Source organism: Lissotriton vulgaris, chromosome 7, assembly GCF_964263255.1.
Source record: "Lissotriton vulgaris chromosome 7, aLisVul1.2, whole genome shotgun sequence".
NCBI classification, from domain to species: Eukaryota; Metazoa; Chordata; class Amphibia; order Caudata; family Salamandridae; genus Lissotriton; species Lissotriton vulgaris.
This window is the reverse complement of record NC_141695.1, coordinates 1,059,305,601-1,059,327,362: the sequence shown is the minus strand read 5'-3', so window position 1 is coordinate 1,059,327,362 and position 21,762 is coordinate 1,059,305,601. Positions and strand designations below refer to the sequence as shown.

General features: G+C 44.6%; 1 protein-coding gene across 1 annotated transcript; it reads left to right on the top strand.

The window, feature by feature from the left end:
- The first annotated feature begins 7,056 nt into the window (after positions 1–7,056).
- LOC147702923 (protein transport protein Sec61 subunit gamma) lies at positions 7,057–7,476 on the top strand. The gene has a single exon (XM_086928847.1). It carries the CDS (start codon positions 7,127–7,129, stop codon positions 7,331–7,333), a length of 207 nt encoding a protein of 68 aa, XP_086784973.1. The 5' UTR covers positions 7,057–7,126; the 3' UTR covers positions 7,334–7,476.
- Positions 7,477–21,762: the final 14,286 nt, after the last annotated feature.

The window sequence follows — 21,762 nt, the reverse complement described above, 5'->3', positions numbered from 1 at the left end:
CGGAGTCCCCATCACAATGTAAGACAATTTATGTGGCCTCATTACTGCCATGCCTCATTCCACTTCCACCATCTTCCCAAGCTCTACTTATAGGGATGGGTGGGTGGGAGATTTGCGCAGTCCATAGCACACGGGGCCTGCGCAGTAAGGAAGATAGGGCGAGGGGCAGGGCAATGCGCCCTAAATAGGCCCGCTGCACCCCCGCCCCTCCCCCCCATTACTGGCCCCGGCCGGAAATCACGTTGGTGTTGACCCGGAAGTACTTCTCGTCGATCGTAGTGACCAATCACCCTTCCAGGAGCCATGGGGGTATGTCTGGAATCCCGGGGGCCCGTATCCAAATTATAGTCCGCACTTTTCTATAAGATGCTAGTAGTATTATCAGTAAAATACTTTATTTTGGCGATAGGCCATTAATGTAACAGAAAAACGAATTGTAGTAAGGTGAAATCTGACTACATGATTGCCCCCACTTTTTCCTGGTGTTTTGATGGTTTTTGGCTTAGTTTGGCTGGGATCCTGCTATTCAGGGCCCCAGCCTATCTGCTTTCCTCTCTAAATTGATTCCAAGTACTTTTATGTACACTCCAGTTTGGTTACTGGGGTACCCTTATGAGTCCCTAGTATATGGTACCTTAGCAACCTGTGGCATAGGTACCCCAGAGGCCTACCAGGGGCTGCAGCATGTATTTTGGGAAGCCTTCCAAAATGACACCACAGGACTGCTACTGCAGCCTGGGTAAGGTGGTGCATGCATTCCTTACTTAGATATAGGTTACCTATATCTACCTTAAATCATGACACACGCACACCTATCAGTCACCCCTATGGCAGGCCTTAACAATCCTGAAGGCAGGGTGCTGGGTTTTGCGTGAGAGGGTGCCCATGCATGAGCAGGGTCCCTCTGCAGCCTCTGGAACCTATTCTACGGGGCTGTTCTGTGATGCAGCCAGACCATATACTCTTAAGTGCATTATAACCTTGCGGTAAATGCTAACTTTGGAATGGCTGTAAGGGAACATGTTGTGTTTGGTGTCAAACACTTTTGAATCCTACCCCCCACCAGTCCTGACGGCAGGGGTAGAATTCCACCCTTCTAGGGGAAGAGACATGTACACACCAGTATACTCGGCACCAGTTTAAAAGAGGCCTGTCATCACAAAATGGATGCTGCAGCCACAGACACGTGTCAGGCCTCCTGCTGATGGACGAAACTCCGGCAGGGTAGGCCTGGACAATAGGGTTCCTGGCACAGGGAGGTGTAAACACCTCCCAGACAGGCTTTAGTGTATTGGGGCTGGGTGGGTACACTCTGAGAGTGCTTTGAAGTCTGCACTGGGGGCTACACTTATTTGGTGGCCCTGCGCATAGCCCAGTTCAAACCGGCTGCAGGGGTTACCAGCCTGTGCTCTGGAGCGAAATTGGACAAAGGAAATGGGTGTAGTCACCCCTCTTTCCAAACCCTTCCATAGGTGGGTCCCCAGAGTATGTCCAACCCCTTCCTTGGGTATAAAAAAGGAACCCCTGACTACAGGACTTTAGATTACACCTGGACGAAACTCTGCTACAGTAATCCTGGAACTTCGACGATCTACACGCCTAAATGACTGAAGAATCTCCCTTGAAGTAAAGGAGTTACTCCCCTGCTTGGCAGGCACCAATAAATCATTTGCCAGTCTGCATCTCCGAAGTTCCAGACGGACTCCGAAGTATTTGCAGCCCAGGAGGTGGATTTCCAGACTTCTCAGAGGCCGACCCGAGTCCCCAGCAAAGCTGAGACCCGCAGCCCTCGTGAGTAACGTGAAACCGGAACTCCTGGTCACGTGCACATTTGCAAGTGCATCAGCTTCTCGACGTCTCTTGAGGCTGTGCATTGGGTTACTTGTAGCCCAAGCCCGAGCACCTTTTCCACCGAAGATTGGTGGCCTACACTCCACGAGTGTTCTGTGAACCGGCCCTTTGTACCACTTTCTTAATATATGGTTTGGTTCGCCCCTAGGGCTCAACGTATAATGTGCTAATTTACTGAGTGATATTAAGTGTAACATTTGTGCTTTTACCTCTAGCCTCATAAAGAGACTAGTAGGGTATGTTTAGAATAAATACATATATTTTATATATATATATATATATATACCTGGTGTGGTTTTCTTTTCATTTGGTCATTAAAGATATTATAGACTGGTAAAACAAATGGCCTTATATTCCTTCAAGACTTAGCCTGAAGGCTGCTCTCCATAGCTACCACTAGGATAGCTTTCAAAAAAGGTTGTGTAGTAATCACAGCAGAGGATGTACGTTCAAGAAGTTTATTTGTAGAAATGAATTTCCCACAGACGAGAACCACAGAGTGTAGACATCCAACTGCCACATGGAATGAACTGTCATAGTATAACGGATTCTCGCATGCCAACGGGCAGCGCGAGACACAGAGAACAACAGTGTCCTCACGCAGGGAGACGCGCCAGGAGAAAACACTACATATATCTCCTTTCCTATAAAGAGAAAAGAAGAAAGATAGAAGGCTGAAGAATATGGAGAGAGAGAAAGAAAGAAAGAAAGAAAGAAAGAAAGAAAGAAAGAAAGAAAGAAAGAAAGAAAGAAAGAAAGAAAGAAAGAAAGAAAGAAAGAAAGGGAGAGAGAGAGAGGGAGAGAGAAAAAACAGAAAAGGAGAAGAGAAATAACCAGAACCGAAACAGCAAGGAAAATAAGAGTACATTCATCAGTATCTAGCTGGTAACGTGGTCACTCTAAAACTTCTCCTGGAAGAAACTATAGGTCGCTAAGAAAAATCTACATCACAGTTTTCAGATACAAAAGTACATGTCAAGTCTGTTTCATTATTTACACTATGTCTTAAACAAAACATGTAATTGACTTTTACAACATTATTCATGTTCCACCAGTTACACCCATTGACACGTACAGCACTGCAGCCTATTTTGTCAATGTCGACTGGTTCACTGTATTTGGGTGCTCCTTTTTTCACAACATTTTTTGTCTTTATTTTCACTACGTCACCTACAGCCAAACTCTGCTTTGAGACATGTTTTCTTTGGACAAAATACATTTTCTGTTTGTTTTGCACCTCATGAACCTTGTTTCTACCCTTGTATCTAATTCTTGGAGCGATTCTTTTTTTCTAAACCATTTTGACATCCACTCAGGAGTGAATTTCGTGGAAGGTTTCCTACCTCTTAGCAATTCAAACGGGGATACACAGTGGATGAGTAGGGAGTGGTTCTATAAAACCACTACATGGTTTTCACTGCTGCAGGTATGTCACTGTTATGATGTATTGCCCACCTTATACAATCCCCAATGACTCTGTTGAGTCTTTCTACCAGCGCATTGGTCTGGGGATGATAAAGTGATGTGTAATGGATGAATCTTTGAGGAAATCTTCAACATCAGATGAGACAAACTGTGCACCATTGTCAAAAATTATAGTCTTAGGGAAACCCTCTCTCATGAAAATTTCTTTCATGAACTCAATTATTTCTTTAGAGTCAGCTTTGGATACAAATCTGACCGCTGGCCATTTAGAGTAATAGTCTATTAGGACAATGGCAAATTTGCTTTCATGCGCCAGAATGTAAAAAGGTCCTCACATATCTATACACAATTTCTCCCAAGGTCTTTCTGAAAAGGGGATGGGTGTAAAAGAGCGATTAGTAGTGCAAGACTTTTGTCGCTGCTAGCACATATGGCACATTCTAGTACTAGATCATCTATGTCTCTGTCCATTTTCGGCCCCCAAAAGTATTCTCTAGTTCTCCTTTTTGTGAGCGTGGCTCCCAAATGTCCCTCATGGGCCTTAGTTAACAGTGTTTTCCTAACATTTTTTGGAGGAACAATTTAGTCACACCTGAAGACAAGACCATCTTCTAATGATAACTCATCCCATATTTTTACAAACAGTTGAAGATCAGCATTTACGTTTTTTTCTTTTGGCCACACTTGTGTAATGTATAGTTTAACATCTTTCAAGGTACCATCAGAATCCATTGCAGTACACCAGATGCTTTCAGTCACTGAAATTTCCTTCCCTACAAGTAGCACTTGAACTTTTCAATACCCCACCAGCATGCAAGTAGTTCCTTTTCTATCACAGAAAAGTGTGATTCTGAATCCCTCAAAACCCTTGAAGCAAAACCAATGGAATTCTCTTGTGGACCAACTTACTGGGTCAGAACGGCTCCCAAACCATAACAGCTGGCATCCACTGTCAAGATGTAGGGCACAGAACGTTCAAATGGTTTTAAAGCTTGGACATTGCACAATTGTTCTTTTAGCCAAGAAAATGCTTGAATACAATCATCATCCTACACAAACTCAGTTTGATTTTTTAGAAGATTAGAAATTGGACGTACTCAGGTTGCATAATCAGGTATGAAGCGAGAATAAAATTCTGTCAACCTAAAAGTGACTTCACCCCAACTTTGTCCTTAGGAGCAGTGGCATCCACAATGGCTTGGACCAAACTTGGTTTTGGAGTGACCCCTGCGCTGGAAATTGTGTGGCCCAGATATTCAACAGAGTCTTTCGAGAACACACACTTATCACGCTTAAGTACAATACCTTGTCCCTCACAAATTGACAAAATACACCTCAGAGTTTCGTTCAGCTGCATATATTAGGACATCATCTTGGAAGATTGCTACATTTTTGATTTCTTTGAGTAGATTGACCATTAGCCGTTGAAAAACGGTAGCTCCTGAAGCCAAACCAAACGGCATTCAACAGAATTGATACATTCCAAATGGTGAGTTTAAAGCTGTGAGATGACCTGAGTCTCTGTCTAGTTCTACCTGGTGGTACACAGACACCAGGTCAAGTTTCATGAAAATCTTTGCCCCTGCAACTACTCCCAACATTTCATTGATGTCGGGTAAGGGGTGTGAGTCCACCCAGATAACTTTGTTCAGGCAACGCAAATCCAGGCAGATTCTCAACTCATTGTTTTTTTTTCGTGCAATGACTAAGGGAGATAACCAATCCAAAGTTTCAATAGGCTCGATCACTCCTCTCTTGTGCATTTATATCAGCTCTTTCTCTAGGTCTTCCCTTATGCTGAAAGGTACACTTCTGATTTTATGTTTCACAGGGGTTGCTTCATTCATAACCTTTATTTTATGTTTGAACACTTTTATTTTTCCCAATTCTCCTGAAAAGACTTTTGGATAATTGTTAAGTAAATCTTCAACATGTGATTGATCGCGAATGGCCAGAACCTGTTCTTTTGCACCAGTACATAGCATCATGTTAAACAGACCTTGGTGAAACCACCCGAGTATGTTTAATCCGTGTACAGCAACATACGTTTTACCATATATGCACCTGTTTTTGAATTCCAAGACATCTTCAAATAGCCTAAAAGTTCTATTTTACGTCCTTCATAGGACACTGGTGCGCGATCTGGGGGAAAAAGATCTCTTTTACCCTAATTAGTTTTAAAAAGAGAATCTGTGATCATGGTGATACGCGCACCTGAATCTACCAGGAGGCGTAAATTCCTATCACCAACAGCTATATTGGCATAAGGATCAATTCAATCATTTGGGTCACCAGTCCTGATATCGGACTCATTCACCACAAGAACCATGTCTTTCAATTTCCCAAGAAGATCTTCATTTTCACTGTCACTGTAATCTTTTACACAACTAATATGCACTTTTTCTTTCTTTTGGCTCTGACACACTTTATCAAAGTGCCCCACTTTACCACAAGATCTGCAAACTACATTTTTTGCAGGGCATCTTCTACCATTTTTTGTGTGAGGTGAGTTACCACATCTGAAACATATGTCAATTCTTCTGAAGAAGTTGTTCTGTTGGGTTTATTTTCTAATCTTGACATTAGAAAATCGTACAAAATTAACAGTTTCATTATTCTTATTTTTGAGTTCCCTCACAGAAACTTGTGATGTTTCTATACTTTTAGCAATACAAATAGACTCTTCAAGAGAGGGATCGTCCAATGAAAGAAGTTTCTGTCTGATAGTTCTTTCAGAAAATTGACTTATAAACTGGTCACGGACTAATTGTTTGCTAAAATTTTCAAAGCCACAGTCTGCTATCATTTTTCTGAGTGCTGTAATGTATGTGTCTACGTCTTCGTCACTCTTTTGTGCACGCTTGAAAAATTTGGGGCATATTATCAAGACTGGGCGATAAAATTATTGCCGCTTTATCGACAGAAAACTGCCGATAAAGCGGCGATAATGGGCTTTATAATATGCCCTTGTGAATTCCCATTGAAGCCCAGGTTAGATGTCTATCCTGGGTTTCTATGGGAATTCACAAGTGCATATTATCAAGCCCATTATCGCCACTTTAGCGGCAGTTTCCTGCCAATAAAGCGGCAATAATTTTAACGCCCAGTCTTAATATTATGGCCCTTTGTGTCTAAGTACAACTATGCTTGGTTGTGCTTTGTATCTTTTAGCTAACTTCCTAATGGTGCTCAAGTTTTCATCAGGTTCCTCCCCTTCAATTGCTTCAGTATCAGGTAAATGTTTTAGTGTGTCCCTACCTTCAAATCCTAAAGAATTCAACAGTAAAACATCTTTTCTTTCCGGTCTGAACCTGTGTGCCCCGATGGCACCAAGATAATTTTCAAAAGCGTCAAACCATTTGCGCCATTTTATGGGTGGTTCACCAGGTGTGTCTAGAAAAGGAGGAGGAGCTTGTACTGCTTGCATGACTAATAAATTAATAAATAAAGACAAGTAAAGATAAGCTGGACCTAATCAAGTAAAAATTACTAAATCACACTTTAGCAATGAACATAACATGAATGCCCATATTCTATAACTAAGTATGATGAAAGACTGTCTGTGTGTATTGTAAAGAAAAAGATAAGTAAAATCAATTAGAATCACAGTTTTATAAAAAAAACACAAAATTCACTGCTGAATGAGGATGAGGAAAAATAAGTAATCATAATTGAAGGTGTGTGTGTCACCGAAAAGACCAGTGCACGCTTGTAAATTCCTATAAATTATGTACCAAGAACAATTTGTTTTAGATAATTAAAAAAAATCAGTAGCCATTCCAAGCAGAGCCCGAAATCTGCGCAATACCGGTCGCTGTCTGGGGCTGAGTCGCCGACACCTAAGGCCACTATGGATCAAGTAATGCAATTTGTTGAACCAAGCCGCCAGTTTGTGAAGGATTCCATCAGACTTGTTAAAAGGTGTACAAAGCCTGACCGAAAAGAATTCCAGAAGATTGCTATGGCAACGGCAATAGGTTTTGCAATTATGGGATTTATTGGCTTCTTTGTGAAACTGATCCATATTCCTATCAACAACATCATTGTGGGAGGTTGAACCGTTTTCCACCTCAAGGCTGCCTTGTGACTTTCCCTAGATCCAGATGACCAGAGCAGCACCCTTGTCAATTAATGTACATTTTAAATTTTGTTTTCTTTTAATAAAATTGTAGGATGTTCTGCTCAAAAAAAAAAAACAAAGGTGTGCGTGTCACCGATTGCCTTGCTGCACACTGTAAGAACTTCGTTGTGCAAAGAAAGGGTGAAGAATGTAGAGAACACGGAACGGGCAAAAGTTTGTGTCTCTCTGCACTTCACTTTAAAAATGATTAAGAGTTACGTGTTAAGGTGTGCGTGTCACCGCTGGTTGTGACTCGCACCAGTTATGTAGCAGAGCTCGATATAAATAAAATATAAATGACAGTACCTTAATGCCAACCACGTAACGAGCAGGCAATATCACCACACAGACGCCCTGAAGCTTCTCCCGCTAATGAGTACAGCATGAAAACAATGCAGATAAAGAAAAATAATACCAGCTTCGGACACAAGGGGCAGAATATGAAATAAAGACAATCCAAAATTTGCTAACATTCGTGCCAAGAATTTTCCCTTCTATTAAGGACACGGAGGCGAGGATTATGCTTCTCATTCTTTTCCTGAAACTCACAGCAGCTAATGAAAATACGTATTTTTCATTCAAAACAGTAAACAAACTAGATATCCCATCATGACATGTACATAGGCACGCCCCCTCAGTCCATAAGAGCACCTTGCGTGCAGCCATCTTCCTCTTTCTTTGAGGCGAACAAGTCCAAAACAACTTGAATACTTCACAACTCCTCCAACGTGGAAGAAATACCAAAACATCTCATGGTGCATTTCCTGGCAGTCTTCTACGTTCAGTCTGCTTTTTTGTCTGAACCTGAAATAAAGGAAATGAAACCATAACCACCGAAAATAACTGGGTGGGTAAGCAGGTATTCAAATAATCTTGCCGGGTGGGATAATCCTCGCCTCCGTGTCCTTAATAGAATTGAAAATTCTTGGCACGAATGTTAGCAAACTTTTGATTCTATTACAGGACCGGAGGATTCAGATTATGCTAGTTTAACGCTTATTGAAAACAACAGAGGTAATATCCCCCACCGGCTTATAGTAGTATGTCCTAAAAGTGGACTCTGAGGACCAATCTGCACTATGCATAATGTCCTGGATGCTGGAACCCAACATGAATGACTTTGAGGCCATAGCGCCTCTAACAGAATGAGCCCCAAATATGGTAATGTCAATGCCAGCTTCTTTCATGATATAACGAAGCCATCTGGCAATGGTGGCAGCCGCCACAGCTTTAAAAGGTTTTTGCAAAGCAATTAACAATTGTGAACAGCCCTGAGGCCTAATGGCCTTCGTGCATTCCTCATACGTCTTTAAACATTGAACTACACACTTCTCATTATCATGAAATGCATTGTAATTAATATGACATGACATTGTCTTTGTGCGTCCTGTAATTGTAAAGGAAACTCCTTCTGGAGTAAATACTCTACCTGTTACGTTGAGAGCTCGTACGTCCGACGACCGCCTACATGCTGAGAGGCAAAGTAACATGGCTAACATGGCCGATAGTTGCTTCCTGGTTAACAGTGAATTGACTGGCCATTTGTTGAGTAGTGCCAGAACTAAAGACACATCCCATAAACCTGTGTATTTGGGTTTTGGGGGATTAGACACTCTAATGCCTTTGAGCAACTTGCAAACTACCGGGTGCATGCCCACCGGTTTCCCGTCTATTTGTGCATGCCCCGCTGATATGGAGGACCGGAAGTTATTTACCGATCTATAAGCCAAACCGTCCGCTGCCTTATCCGATAGGAAATTCAACACATGGGGAAGTTCTGCTCCCACGGGATTCAGGTGTCGTTCCACGCACCAATCCACCCAGTTCTTCCAGGCTGAGGAGTACCGTTTCCTTGTGGATGGTGCCCAAGCCTGCTTGATAAACTCGGAAGTCTTGCTTGAAACGCCTGGCAACTGCCACTGCTCCCTGAAACCCTCCAAGCCATCAGCTGAAGTCTGCCTTCCATTAACAATGGGTGTCGCTCCTGATGAGGGCCCTGCAATAACAGTTCCGACTCCGGATGAAGTCTGGGGAGATCGCAACTCCACTGTAATAATTTGGGGAACCACAACTGGGACGTCCACCATGGCGTCACCATGACTATCTCCGCCGGTTGTCTGATCACCTGTGACATTACTCTGGGGATCGACATGAAGGGGAGAAAAGCATATTGAATTTCCTTCGACCAGTCCTAGAGAAAGGCATCGGTCGCCTTTGCCAGAGGGTCCGGCCTCCAACTGAACAACTGAGGTATTTGATACGTCAGACCTCAGATGATCACAACTTGAAAGTTCCTTCGTAAAATGATGTCCATTAGGTACCATCTATTATCATCATCTTCACTATCAGGGTTAAGTCACTTAGAATCGGATAAAACATACATGTGCCTCGATTCATGGGGGTCCTGGTGTGATCGGCGTCTAGACGCCGATCACACCAGGACCCCCATGAATCGAGGCACATGTATGTTTTATCCGATTCTAAGTGACTTAACCCTGATAGTGAAGATGATGATAATAGATGGTACCTAATGGACATCATTTTACGAAGGAACTTTCAAGTTGTGATCATCTGAGGTCTCGCCAATACCATAGATTAAAGAGATTCATTGCCCTGACGAAGTCCGTTAACTATATTTAGTTAGGACGAAACACGTGTTGGCAAAGAAAAAGACAAGAAAAAGTACTGAGTGTCTGGAAAAGAAGAAAAATAAAGAAGAAGTTTTTTGAAATACACTGGATTGATTTCTTCCGACTTGTTTTGATATTTATTGGATGCTTTTCGTGAATTGATTCTAAGATACTGCTTGAGTAATTGCTCAGGAGGAGAATTATTTAAAATTCATTATATAGACAGAACTCTTTTGCCTATTTTTACAGTTTATGACAAGGGACTGTATCTCAACCTTTGAGCAGTACTAAGCCAGATAGACCATTCAACTAATAGGAACACTATAAGCGCAAAAAGCCCCTCTTGTCAAGTTGTTAAATTATCTGTATTTGATACGTCAGTCTGGAGGCAAAGAGATCCGTCTGGAAAGGACCCCAAATGTTCTGTAGCCATTGAAAGACCTCCGGGAGCAACTTCCAGTCGCTGTAGTCCCTGAGGTATCTCGAATTCCAATCTGCCACTTGATTGGACTGGCCCGGCAGATATTCCGCTATTGCGGATATTTGATTCGCCAGGCAATAATGCCAAAAATCCTTGGCTATCTGTACAAGCATCGACGACCTTGTGCCGCCCAACTTGTTGATGTACCTCACCGCTGACACGTTGTCCATGCGAAGGAGGATACAACAAGAGGTCTGCCTCGGGGACAATGTCCACACGGCGAACGACCCTGCGAGTAGCTCCAAGCAATTTATATGTAGCGCAAGCTCCTGTGGAGACCATCTGCCGCCTGTAGAAATGTCTCCGCAGCGTGCCCCCCAGCTCCAGCGGCTGACGTCGGACTCGATAATGACCTCCGGCTGTGAGCTGAATATTGCCCGGCAGTTCCAGGCGTCTACATGGCCTAGCCACCATTGTAGATCGGTACTTACCTCCTGCGAGAGAGGGGCGACGTCCGAATATGACAGTCCCTTCTGCAGGTGCCTGATCTTTAGCTGTTGCAGGGTCCTGTAGTGCAGAGGGCCCGGGAATATCGCTTGGACCGATGAGGCCAAAATTCCCACTACTCTGGCAATCGCTCTGAGAGTGACCGTTTGATTGCTCAGCAACTTACGGATCTCCTTCTTTAGATCCTTCAGTTTCTCCTTTGGAAGGCACAGCTGTGCCGCCATTGAATCTATCGAGAACCCCAGGAAATCTATTACCTGGGTGGGGACCATCACAGATTTCTTTGAATTGATGACAAACCCCAATTTGTGAAGCAGCGTCGTCGTTTGCTCGAGATGCTGCTGAAGGATCCTATGATCCTGTGCCATGATCAGGATGTATTCCAGGTATATTATGAGACGAATCCCCCTCTCTCTGAGATAAGCCACGACTGGCTTCATTATTTTGGTGAAACACCAAGGAGCCGAGGAGAGCCCGAAAGGCAGGGCCAAATATTCGTACCATTGGCCCTTCCACCTGAACTGGAGGTACCTGCGATGTGGAGGGAAGATTGGGACGGAGAGATAGGCGTCTTCGATGTCCAAACGGACCATCCAGTCCCCTTCCTGCAGCAAGTCTGTAAAGAGATGGATGCCCTCCATCTTGAAATGATTGTATGTGATAAACTGATTGAACTCCCTGAGGTTCAGAACCAACCTGTGACCGCCTCCTTTCTTCTGAACAATGAATATATTGCTGCAAAAACCGTGAGGCCCCTGATCGGCCGGTGCTATCGCGTGCTTTTGCAGCAATTTCCTCGATCTCCTCTTCTATAAAACTGAGATCTAGTTGGGAAAAATGAAGAATTGCCGGCATACCTGATTGAACAGGACGAGAATAAAACTCCAAGTGAAAGCCCTGCACTGTCTGCAACACCCAGGCGTCCCGTGTAAGCTCTTGCCATTGTCGGAGGCAGTGTTGCGTCTGACCCTCCAAAGGAAAGAGAGAAAGATCTGCAACCCTCACCTGTGGTTTGCTGATTCCTGAAGTTCCCTCTATTGTTGTTTGACTGGAAACGATTCATGTTGAACCTCCTGCGCGAGGGATAGAAGGTCCCTCCTCTGGTCGAATCGTAATCGTTCCTGCCTCGTCCATAATCACCTCTCTGGGGGCCTTGTGGACCTCCACGGCCTGACGAGCGACCCACGCCTCGTCCGGCCCTGTTAAAAACACCTTGGCTTAGTGCTCTTTTGATTCCTGACTGCGCCTTGTCCAGCGCCGTGAAAGTCCTGACGTATTTTGATATGTCCTTGACGAACTTATCCCCGAATAGCTGACCTGCTGCCAGAGGTCCCTGTTCTGCATCTGCCAACTCTGTCAGATTGCCGTCCATTTTGATCAAGAGGGATTTGCGCCGCTCTCACGATATGGCGCAATTCGCATGGCCGATAAGGCATATGGCCCGCTGGGTCCATCCTGCCAGCACATCTGGGTCCAGTGGTGTTGACGACTCCTTGGCCGCTAGGGCCATTTCCAGGATTTTGCCAAAGGGCCTACCACATCCAACATCTTGTCTTGACAACCCCTCCAAGCGCGGTCTAAGCCATGCTTGGGATCTTTTGATTTTTTTTTAGAAATGTCAAAAGACTAGCGTCGATCTCCGGCGTTTCCGCCACCTTGTCCAGGAGATCTGGACGAGGGCACTCAGACCTGAGGCAATTACGCACCTCCCTAGGGAAACTTTTACGCAGGTTCTCATGCAGGTAAGCCGTGACCGCGGCCGGGGGCACCCAGTCAGAGGACCTGGGGTGCATTATATCCGACGGGTCGAACGTGAATGGGGTGTTCACAGGTGCTACCCCAGCTGGCTGGGACGTGTTCGCTCTCTTTGGAGGAGGCTCCTCCGAGGTGTCGGTGTCCGTGTCTGTGTTAGTGGTGTTTGTGTCAGTATCCGTGTCCAGATAGGATTTGCGCTTGGATTTAGCCTTGCCTTCGGAGTAAGAATGATCCACTGCCCCTCCCGCGGGCAACGTGGATAAGGCTTGTGCATGTGGCCACTTAGCAGAGTCAGCTGCTGGCTGACCTGATGTAGATGCCTCTACCTTCTTCTTTTGCGGGCAACGTGGATAAGGCTTGCGCATGTGGCCACTTAGCAGAGTCAGCTGCTGGCTGACCTGATGTAGATGCCTCTACCTTCTTCTTTTGCGGCTTGTCGTAGCAGTGCCTCTTAGTGAAGCCCTCCAGTTGCTTCCTGATAGGGCGTAGGGCTGCAGCTAGGGCTTGCTGGACAGTTTGTGGGACCGTAGTCTACATAGCATTATTTACCGAGGACTGGACGGAAGCGTCCAAAGCATTTACTAAATTGTCCTCCAAGACAGCCTCCTGCTGTCCGTCATATGTCTCCTCCTCAGCGTACTCCTCTGGGTACTGCTCCCACTCAGCCATTATCAGGGTGGCGTGAGCATTTTTTGATATTAATACCACTACACAAAATGGGGGGGCTTGATAAGCCCCTAATAAGCCACAAGGAGGGTAATGGGGGGGGTCAGCCCACTTGCACACTAGATCTTATTCTTCTAATACTCCCTCAGCAAAGCTGTAATCCAATGGGTCAGTGACCCTGGCCAAGTTAATGATCTTTTGAGCGTGTGCCCACTCAAATAGGCCCGTATTTTACAACCTTTGAACAGACGATGTCCAGGACAGAGCGAAGACCTTCCCTAACTGTGTGCAAATCTATTTGGAAATCGCGCGCTACATGCGCCGCCCAATCGTGCCTGAAAAAGCACCCAAAAGCAGCCCAATTCAGTGCTGTGGGGAGCGCGTGCGTGCCGAGAGCCACCCGGGCAGTGTAGCGTCATTGGGCGATGAGGGGAGCCCCTGCGCATGCACGTGGAACGCGCTGAGGTAACGGGACTCTGAGGCACCGGGAACAAAGGCTCAATCATCCACAGTCTTCGGTCTGCCCCCGGTCAGCGACCGCAATGCTCGCGCGCGATGCAGCGTGAAATCGTGCCACCAGGAATGCGGAACCAAAACAATGCCACGGATGCAGCGCAACGCACCCTAAGGCCCGCGCTCGCCCGCTATGCACAATCCCTCGACATAATTCCACAACAACAGGTAAAGTGGGTGTATACCCTTATTTTACGCCATAAACAAGCATGAATCAGCAATAACAAGCATTTGATTACACCAATATGTCGAACAGAAGATAGAGGGAACAAAGTGCACTTATCTCTTGCTGTGAGCAGCAAAGAAAGAGGAAGATGGCTGCACGCAAGGAGCTCTTATGGACTGAGGGGGCGTGCCTATGTATATGTCATGATGGGATATGTAGTTTGTTTACTGTTTTGAATTAAACATACGTATTTTCATTGGCTGCTGTGAGTTTCAGTAAAAGAATGAGAAGCATAATCTGAAGCCTCCGGTCCTGTAATTGAATTTGCTTCCGTCCGTCGTTAATTTCCTGACAGGAAGAAAATGAATCTTAAACCTTTAAGAGACTGTCCGTCGTTGGTTTCCTCACAGGAAGGCGGAATATATTACGCGTTTACGAGAGAGACAATAATTTCCAGTGAAGGAGAGGACAAACAGAGGTTCCACAAAACCACGAATGTGCTGACCTCAAAACGATCCTCTTCAAACGCCTTTACCCGCCGTTCTTCTGCAAATAATATGCCTGTGAATTTCTACGTTAGACTCTCCGACCAGGTAAAAATGACAGCAGATATCTTTTCTTAAGTTTTATAAATCAAAAACATCCAAGCAGGTTCTTCTTTTAAATCATAAAATTTCTTCTCTGTTAAACACGTGGGAGGTGTGTGGGAACTTCTCCATCCTCGTCGCCACATAACGATGTAGTAATCACAGCAGACGATGTAAGTTCAAGAACTTCATTTCTAAAAATAAATTTCTTGAAATTAATCGTCTGCTGTGATTACTACATCGTTGTGTGATGACAAGGTTGGGATATGAACCCAAGTGTGCAAATCACAATGGATTGCTCAACTACATAATGTTTTTTCCATTTATTTCAGTGGGTCCGGCTGGTCAAGAACACCAGGACCAGGGGCAGAGTGGGACATCCTCGGGGAGGGCGGCCACAGCCTCTTTCCTCTAGTGAAGAGGACATGTAGGAGGGACCCAAAACATCAGTAGGCAGTGGTAGAGCACCCACTCAGACAGAGCCTACAACAGCTGCAAAATACTGGGTGGCGACTGAAGACACTGTAGGTGTGACACCAATCTGAACACCTTTGGCTAAGGGGGAGGAATTTGACTCCCCCCCTGACACACAAGAACTTTACACATCTGAGGTGTCCCCAGAGCAGGCCCTATCACCACTTGGCCCTCCCATTCTGGCTGGGCCTGCAACTGCACACCCTGCCCTGGTCCCCCTCCAAGTGACTGCCCAAAATGAACCAATGTAAAGCTCTGCCTCCGATACCCCACACCCCTCATGTCAGACCCAAATCCCTCCCTGTATTGTCACTCCTATGGCTGCATGACAGGAATTGATGGTGGCATCTGATGGGGAGCCAAATATGTCCTCTTGGACCCTACTATGGATCTGTGATGAACTTCGTAGGTACTGAGAGGAACATGCAATAGACATGGCCACCCTCAAAGCCACCATCACTTCCTTGGATGCAGCTACATTGCCTGCCTTGAAAAAGCATCCCTCCCAAACTACCCTCCATGTGCCGTCCTGTACGTCTATCCACACTGTTTCCCTCGGACCCCTCATGTTTCCCACTCCTTTGGCATGTCTGGTCCTGCACCGACCAGCCAGGAGGAGGTCACAGAGGAGAATGATCTTCACATTGTGGAAAAGGAGGATGATGAGGATGACCAGTCACTGGACCATGTTTGCACTGTGGACAATTTTTTCCTCCTTGTATATGGACTGATGGTTGTTTTCTTGACGTGTTTTATTTATTTCCCTCAACCCCCTCCAAATCCCATTGCACATTTGTATGACGACCATTATTTGATTTCCTTAGTCTCTTTCCAAGTGCCTGTTATTTAAGTGCATTTCATTTTTACAAGATAATATATAATGTATTTTTTGGGACCAACATCTATGTCTTGTTTAGTTCAAGGTATATGCTGGATTCAAAGTATGGAAGCATATATCGAGAGTAATTTAGCTATGCTTTCCACATGATACCTTGTTACACAGCTGGTCCTACAAATCTACATGTCTCACTCACACACATTTACTGTCACATCTATGGCGTACCACCAGGGTAAACAATTGACCATCATCACAAATTACGCAACTCAGTATTGATTTGTGAGGAATATCTTTTAATTGACATATATTGTGGGTAACATATTTTACAGTAATCATGGGGGATCTCACTTGCAACTTCTCAATAGTAGTGGTGAGGATCGCTGTGAGTAAGTGTGTTCACTGTGTTGGTGCTGAGGTGCAGGTGGGTGTGGTGCATTTGCCTGTACAGGTGGGAGAGGTACCTGCACAAGATATGAGGGTGCCTGTAAAGTTGGGGGGTGCCAGGATAGGGTGTGCATCTGCCTGTACAGGTTTGGTAGATGCCTGGATAGGGGATGAGGGTGTTTGTACATGTGGGGGAGGTGCCTGGATGGGGTGTGTGGCTGACTGTGCATTTGGGGGAGATGCCTGGACAAGATGTGATATTAGTTGTACAGGTGGGGTATGTGACTGGGCAGGAGGGGGACGTGACTGAGCATTAGGGGGCATGTGCAAGGGGAGTGTTACCTATGAATGTTGGGGGATGCCTGTGTAGGTTGTGGTACAGGTGGCTGGGTATGATGTAGTGCAATTAGATGTGTTGGGTCCCCTCCATGTGTTGACCATGAAGGAAGACTTTGGATCAGTTTCAGCATGCACTCCATCATCTGCATGGCCAAGACATGGTCTCTTGCACTCTCTTCCCAATATGGCTATGATGTAATTTATCTTCTTTGACATATCTTGCCAAGATTGTATCCATTCTGTCTAAGATATGGGTCAGTCTGTCGACCATTTTTGAGAATTGCTGCATGTCCTGTAGTGATTCTGACATGTCAGAGTAGCCCCTATAGCACGAATGTCCTGCCTCACATCGGCCTGCAGTTGAAAAAAGTCCTCCTCCCACTTGCCACCATGACTATCTGGCAGCACCCTCCACATAGGATGGCTTCAGATATGACCATCAGGTCCACCAGCGGGGTGGCAGGTAGGAGGCAGTGGGTAAGAGATTGTTGCCTAGGGGATACCTACTCCTCATCAGGGGTGAAAGGTCCCTCATATGGAGAGAGAAGACCTGCAATGTACTGTTATGGGAGGAGTGTGTAAGAGAACCAGTATGTCTGACCTGGACATGAGTACTGTGTGTGGTTGACAATTGTGTTTGGATAGTTGAATGCTGTGGCTGGTTGGCTGACTGCTGGGAATGGGCAATCCTTGAAGTGGAGTTGGGAGTCACTATCCTGGTGGAGCAGGTGTGGGCTTAGATGTTTTGCCCAGTGGGCCAACAACTGTGATCAGGGAACTGGACTTTTGATACTCTGCAAGCAGTACCAGATATTCTTTATCCTCTTCTACTTCCTCCTCATCGTACTCTACTTCCTCCTCCTTCTCTTGTGCATTACTGGCAACTGACACGGCTACTAGGAAGAGGAGTGGGTTCTCTCCTTGGGCTGCCCTTCACTCACTACTGGAGGATGGTCCTTCTTCCTGAAGCAACTCATCCTCCCCAGCACCTGAAAGACAGAGGTTGCAACAGGATAAGTATTTGCCTTAGTAGATCATGTGGTGCAACGCAAAGGTTGAGTCAAATGATCTTTGCATCAACGGATGTTCCACATGTGACCTAGTTTGTGTACACCAACGCATTCAACTAAGATCTTATCATTGAGGTGTTCAATGCGATTGTGCAATGCAAAAGCAAACTACCAGCTCCAGCCACAGCTCTGTGGGGTATTGAGATACCCTGTGATTTCAGCTACTGAACCTGGCTCCTCAAGTGTGTAGAAGAAGATGTGGTCCTCGATCTATCAGCTTGAGCAGGAAGTGAAACCATACTTTAAGTCCTGCCTGAATTATACGCGAACATGCAGACTTGACGCACGCATCACTGATTAGGATGGGAACTTATTACACACTGACTTCAAATGAATTGCAAAAGTGGCTATATCTGCTAATGTCCTTCCACAAGGACTTGATTTTTGGGCATGATTTGGGAATCAGTAGTTTACAACACCATATGGCACGCTTACCTGACATACAGATGTTTGTGGGTTTGATTGCTGGAGCCAGGGTGTTACCCACATCCCTGGATGGTGTCATCTGGATCACTGTGGAAGTTCCGCCAGCAGCTGTTATGTGGCATAAACGTCCTATCCTATTATCATAAAGTGCAAATGATAATGGTAATGATTTTACATGTATGTGTCATAGATATAGACCAGTGATATGCAATTTACAGGTGGGTGTGCAGCTTGTAGCCTTGGTCAACAGCAGCACCAGGCAGCTGTCAACTCAACACTGCACTAACATCAACTAGATATCACATTAACAAGAAAACATGTATTTGAAGATTACTGATAGTTAAAGCAAGGAAGGAACTAGGGTGTCCTGCACCACCTACCTTTGGATGCACCTTCATTTTTAGGGGCATCATAAGTATAATTGTGGTCTCTTCAAAATTCTAAAGGAGTGTTCCTCCACATGCAGAGCTATTTCACCTTTGCACACCAGATCATGTCAGTGCATTGCAGAGTAAATTTTTTAAATTTATAATTATGCAAAAAAGTTTTTCATAACAATCATTCTATTCCCCTCATCTCCCTCCCCTGGGCAACAATGCCAATTGTGGACTGAGATGTCAAACATTTGTGCTGTGCACTCCTTGGGTGGCCAGTGTTCCCATTATACATGAACAACATCAGAGTCTCTTTTACACGACACAGGATAAAGTTTTGTACAACATACATCCTAAAGTCATGTATTTCAAGGGTCGCTTATATGTGATTATGGAGGAAGAGAAGGCCAAGATCACACAATTTGATCAAGTGGAGAAGCTGGGATGATCTTCACCTTTACTGGTTTCCCATTGTGCAGTTCATTCACCAGATGTATATACTTCACTTCCTCTATACCCACCTTACCAGCCCCAGGCCCAGCCCCAGCCCCCCCTCCCCAACCACAACCCTGCTAGCATCAGCAGAGCCATCATCCACATCAATGACCATATATTTTGGGCACTGAGATTTTGTTAACAAATATCCATGTCATGAACTTTCAGCCCAGTTGTGGCTTCTCCTTTTCATAATAGACAATATAAGCAATTAAGTACGTACTGTACTCAATACCATCCATTTGGAGTCATCCTTTCATTAGCCAACATGTTATGAAGTGGTATACTATTATGAGCCATATTTAAGCATATGGAGATGAGTGACAACTGTGGTATTAGACACACACCACATACTGCTGATATTTAATCCACTTTATAGGAGCCTGAGCATTAGTTAAAGTTATTTTTAGGTATACTTACCAGGGTTCCGCATCCGCCCAGTGTGTGGTGCCTGACCAGATGTCACACCCATACGTGTAGCAGAGATCCCTGTGTGCTGTCATTTTTTGGACATCACAGGGCCTACAATGATGTGTGCACTTTGAGTTTACATTCCAGTTGACACATGTGATGCACAAAATGTCCTACTTTGGTTCACAGATGTGGGACTATTGATGGATTCTATATAGTATATCTGTGGGTTGTCTGATCACAATATTGGAGTTTGGACCCTCTCTTGGCCATATTTATGTACCAGTTTGTGCTGGTGATATGGGTGATGTGCCCCATGGCGTTACCTCTTTGCAATTGCAGGTACCTCTGTTTCAGTGGGTAACTGTAACCTGGATATTTTTGGCAATAAAAGGGGGAAAGTCACCAGACGTATCCAAGAAATGTTGAATATGTGCAACTTGCCACATATTTACTCAAATGCAGCGGCATGCCAGAAGTAATGGTAAGTGAATAAGGCAAATTATCTATTGCTATTTACCTTTGTTAGGAGAACACACCAGCAGTGATGGGCCACTGTTTGGGATTAAGGAATTGGAAGTTGCCATTTCCATCGAAAGGATTCTGGGACTTGTAGTGCATTGGATGAAATGAGACACATGAGGGTCTGACTCCCATGCAATTTGCAAATATTTGGGACAACATCCTTAGTCACATTTGTACTGTATCACAGACATTTATCATTTAGTGTCATTGTTACAATCATCACATATTACCTGGCACCACATTGAGTTCATCACTCACAGGCAGCCCATGGAGCGGGCGGGGGTGCATGGTAGAGAGGACATCTCTCTCAAGTGGGGTGGGATCCAGTTTGTCCACCAGGGATAGCTTTGGTCACCTCTATCCTGCAGTACTTCTCCTTCACCTGCCTCTGCTCACCCTGCCACTTTTTATTGATTGTGCATAATATAGGTTATATTTGTAAATAGAAGGAACGTTTCTTAAATGAAGCTTTCTTGAAGAATGCTGTTAAAAAAGCCACATGCAGGTGCGTGGTCATGATATTAGTCACATAAAATCATGCACTAGTAGAAAGTCCTACTACATGTGAGAGCCTTCATGAGAAACATTATCAATAGGAGAATTTTAGACAGGGCAACAAGCACCTGCCTTTATGTAGTGAGAGTTGCAGAAGGGTAATGACTCTGTGACACTTCTTGAACTGCCAGAAAAATTGAGACCATGACACTTCAACCTTATGAATGAAGGAAATGGGAACAGCAAGGAGTACAGTGCCTAGAAAAATAAAGATTAGAGAGCATAACCATAATGATAGCATTGTATCTTCCTTGGATCCCTAAAGGGAGCCTGTTCCAGTTTTGTAAACTGGTAGCCATGGAAGTCAACAGGGCTACATAGATTAAAACATTCCCATAAGGCTAGTGACATTTTGACTGCTCGATATGTGGCCGATTATACATAGCAAGAGAACAAACTGGATATCTTTTGGTTTTAGAAGATTTTTGTTTTAGATGCTTTCAAGAGTTAACCCAAGACAGCCCTTAACCGGTTGGCTCCCTTTTCAATAAATAAAAGTCCAATTAAAGGATTGGCAGTAAACACTGCAATATCATCAGCAAAGGCTGTGGTTCTAAGGGAAAATCCATATAGAAGCAGGAGGGTATGTTTGCGGAGCTGCTAAGATGTTATGATATGAGGTTCCAAATACAATGCAAAAAGCTGCGTAATGGTAGCCCTGGCAAGTAACTCTCAATATGCTTAAATTCTGTGACAAGGTACCGACACATACCACTTTTGCAATCATGCCTTCATATAGTGCTTTTATCTGGTTCATCATCATGGGACCAAAGACTATTAATAAGTACTTGCCAAAGAAATGGCCAGGGTCCCTGTCAAATGAATTGGTTGCACCAAACAGGAATATATCGGCTAAGGAGTCCCGAGTTGATGCCATGCCAAATAGAGCAGTAGCCTGATTAGTATGAAGTGTGGCATCCCTTTGGGTGCACAAACCCATGTTGCATCAGATCTACCCATGGTCCAATCCAGGGAGAGATTCAAATTGCCACAATTTTGGTGTGGAATCTTTTAGACTGAATTAATGAATGAAATAGGGTAGTAATTGCCTCACATCAATGGGATTCTTTAAAAAATAGAGCTATGTGGGTTTCCTTCCAGAAGTAAGGAATTTGAATCAGTGATTCGCATACTGAAGAGTGCCAATCGTTTGGAAATCTTATGCTCTGCAGCCTGAAATGTTAATTTATCTAGGAGTAGAGTGGCCATTTCTTTTATGTATTCCTCCTG

Coding starts and splice junctions, on each gene's coding strand:
- LOC147702923 (XM_086928847.1), top strand. CDS start 7,127: ATGGATCAAGTAATGCAATTTGTTGAACCAAGCCGCCAGTTTGTGAAG.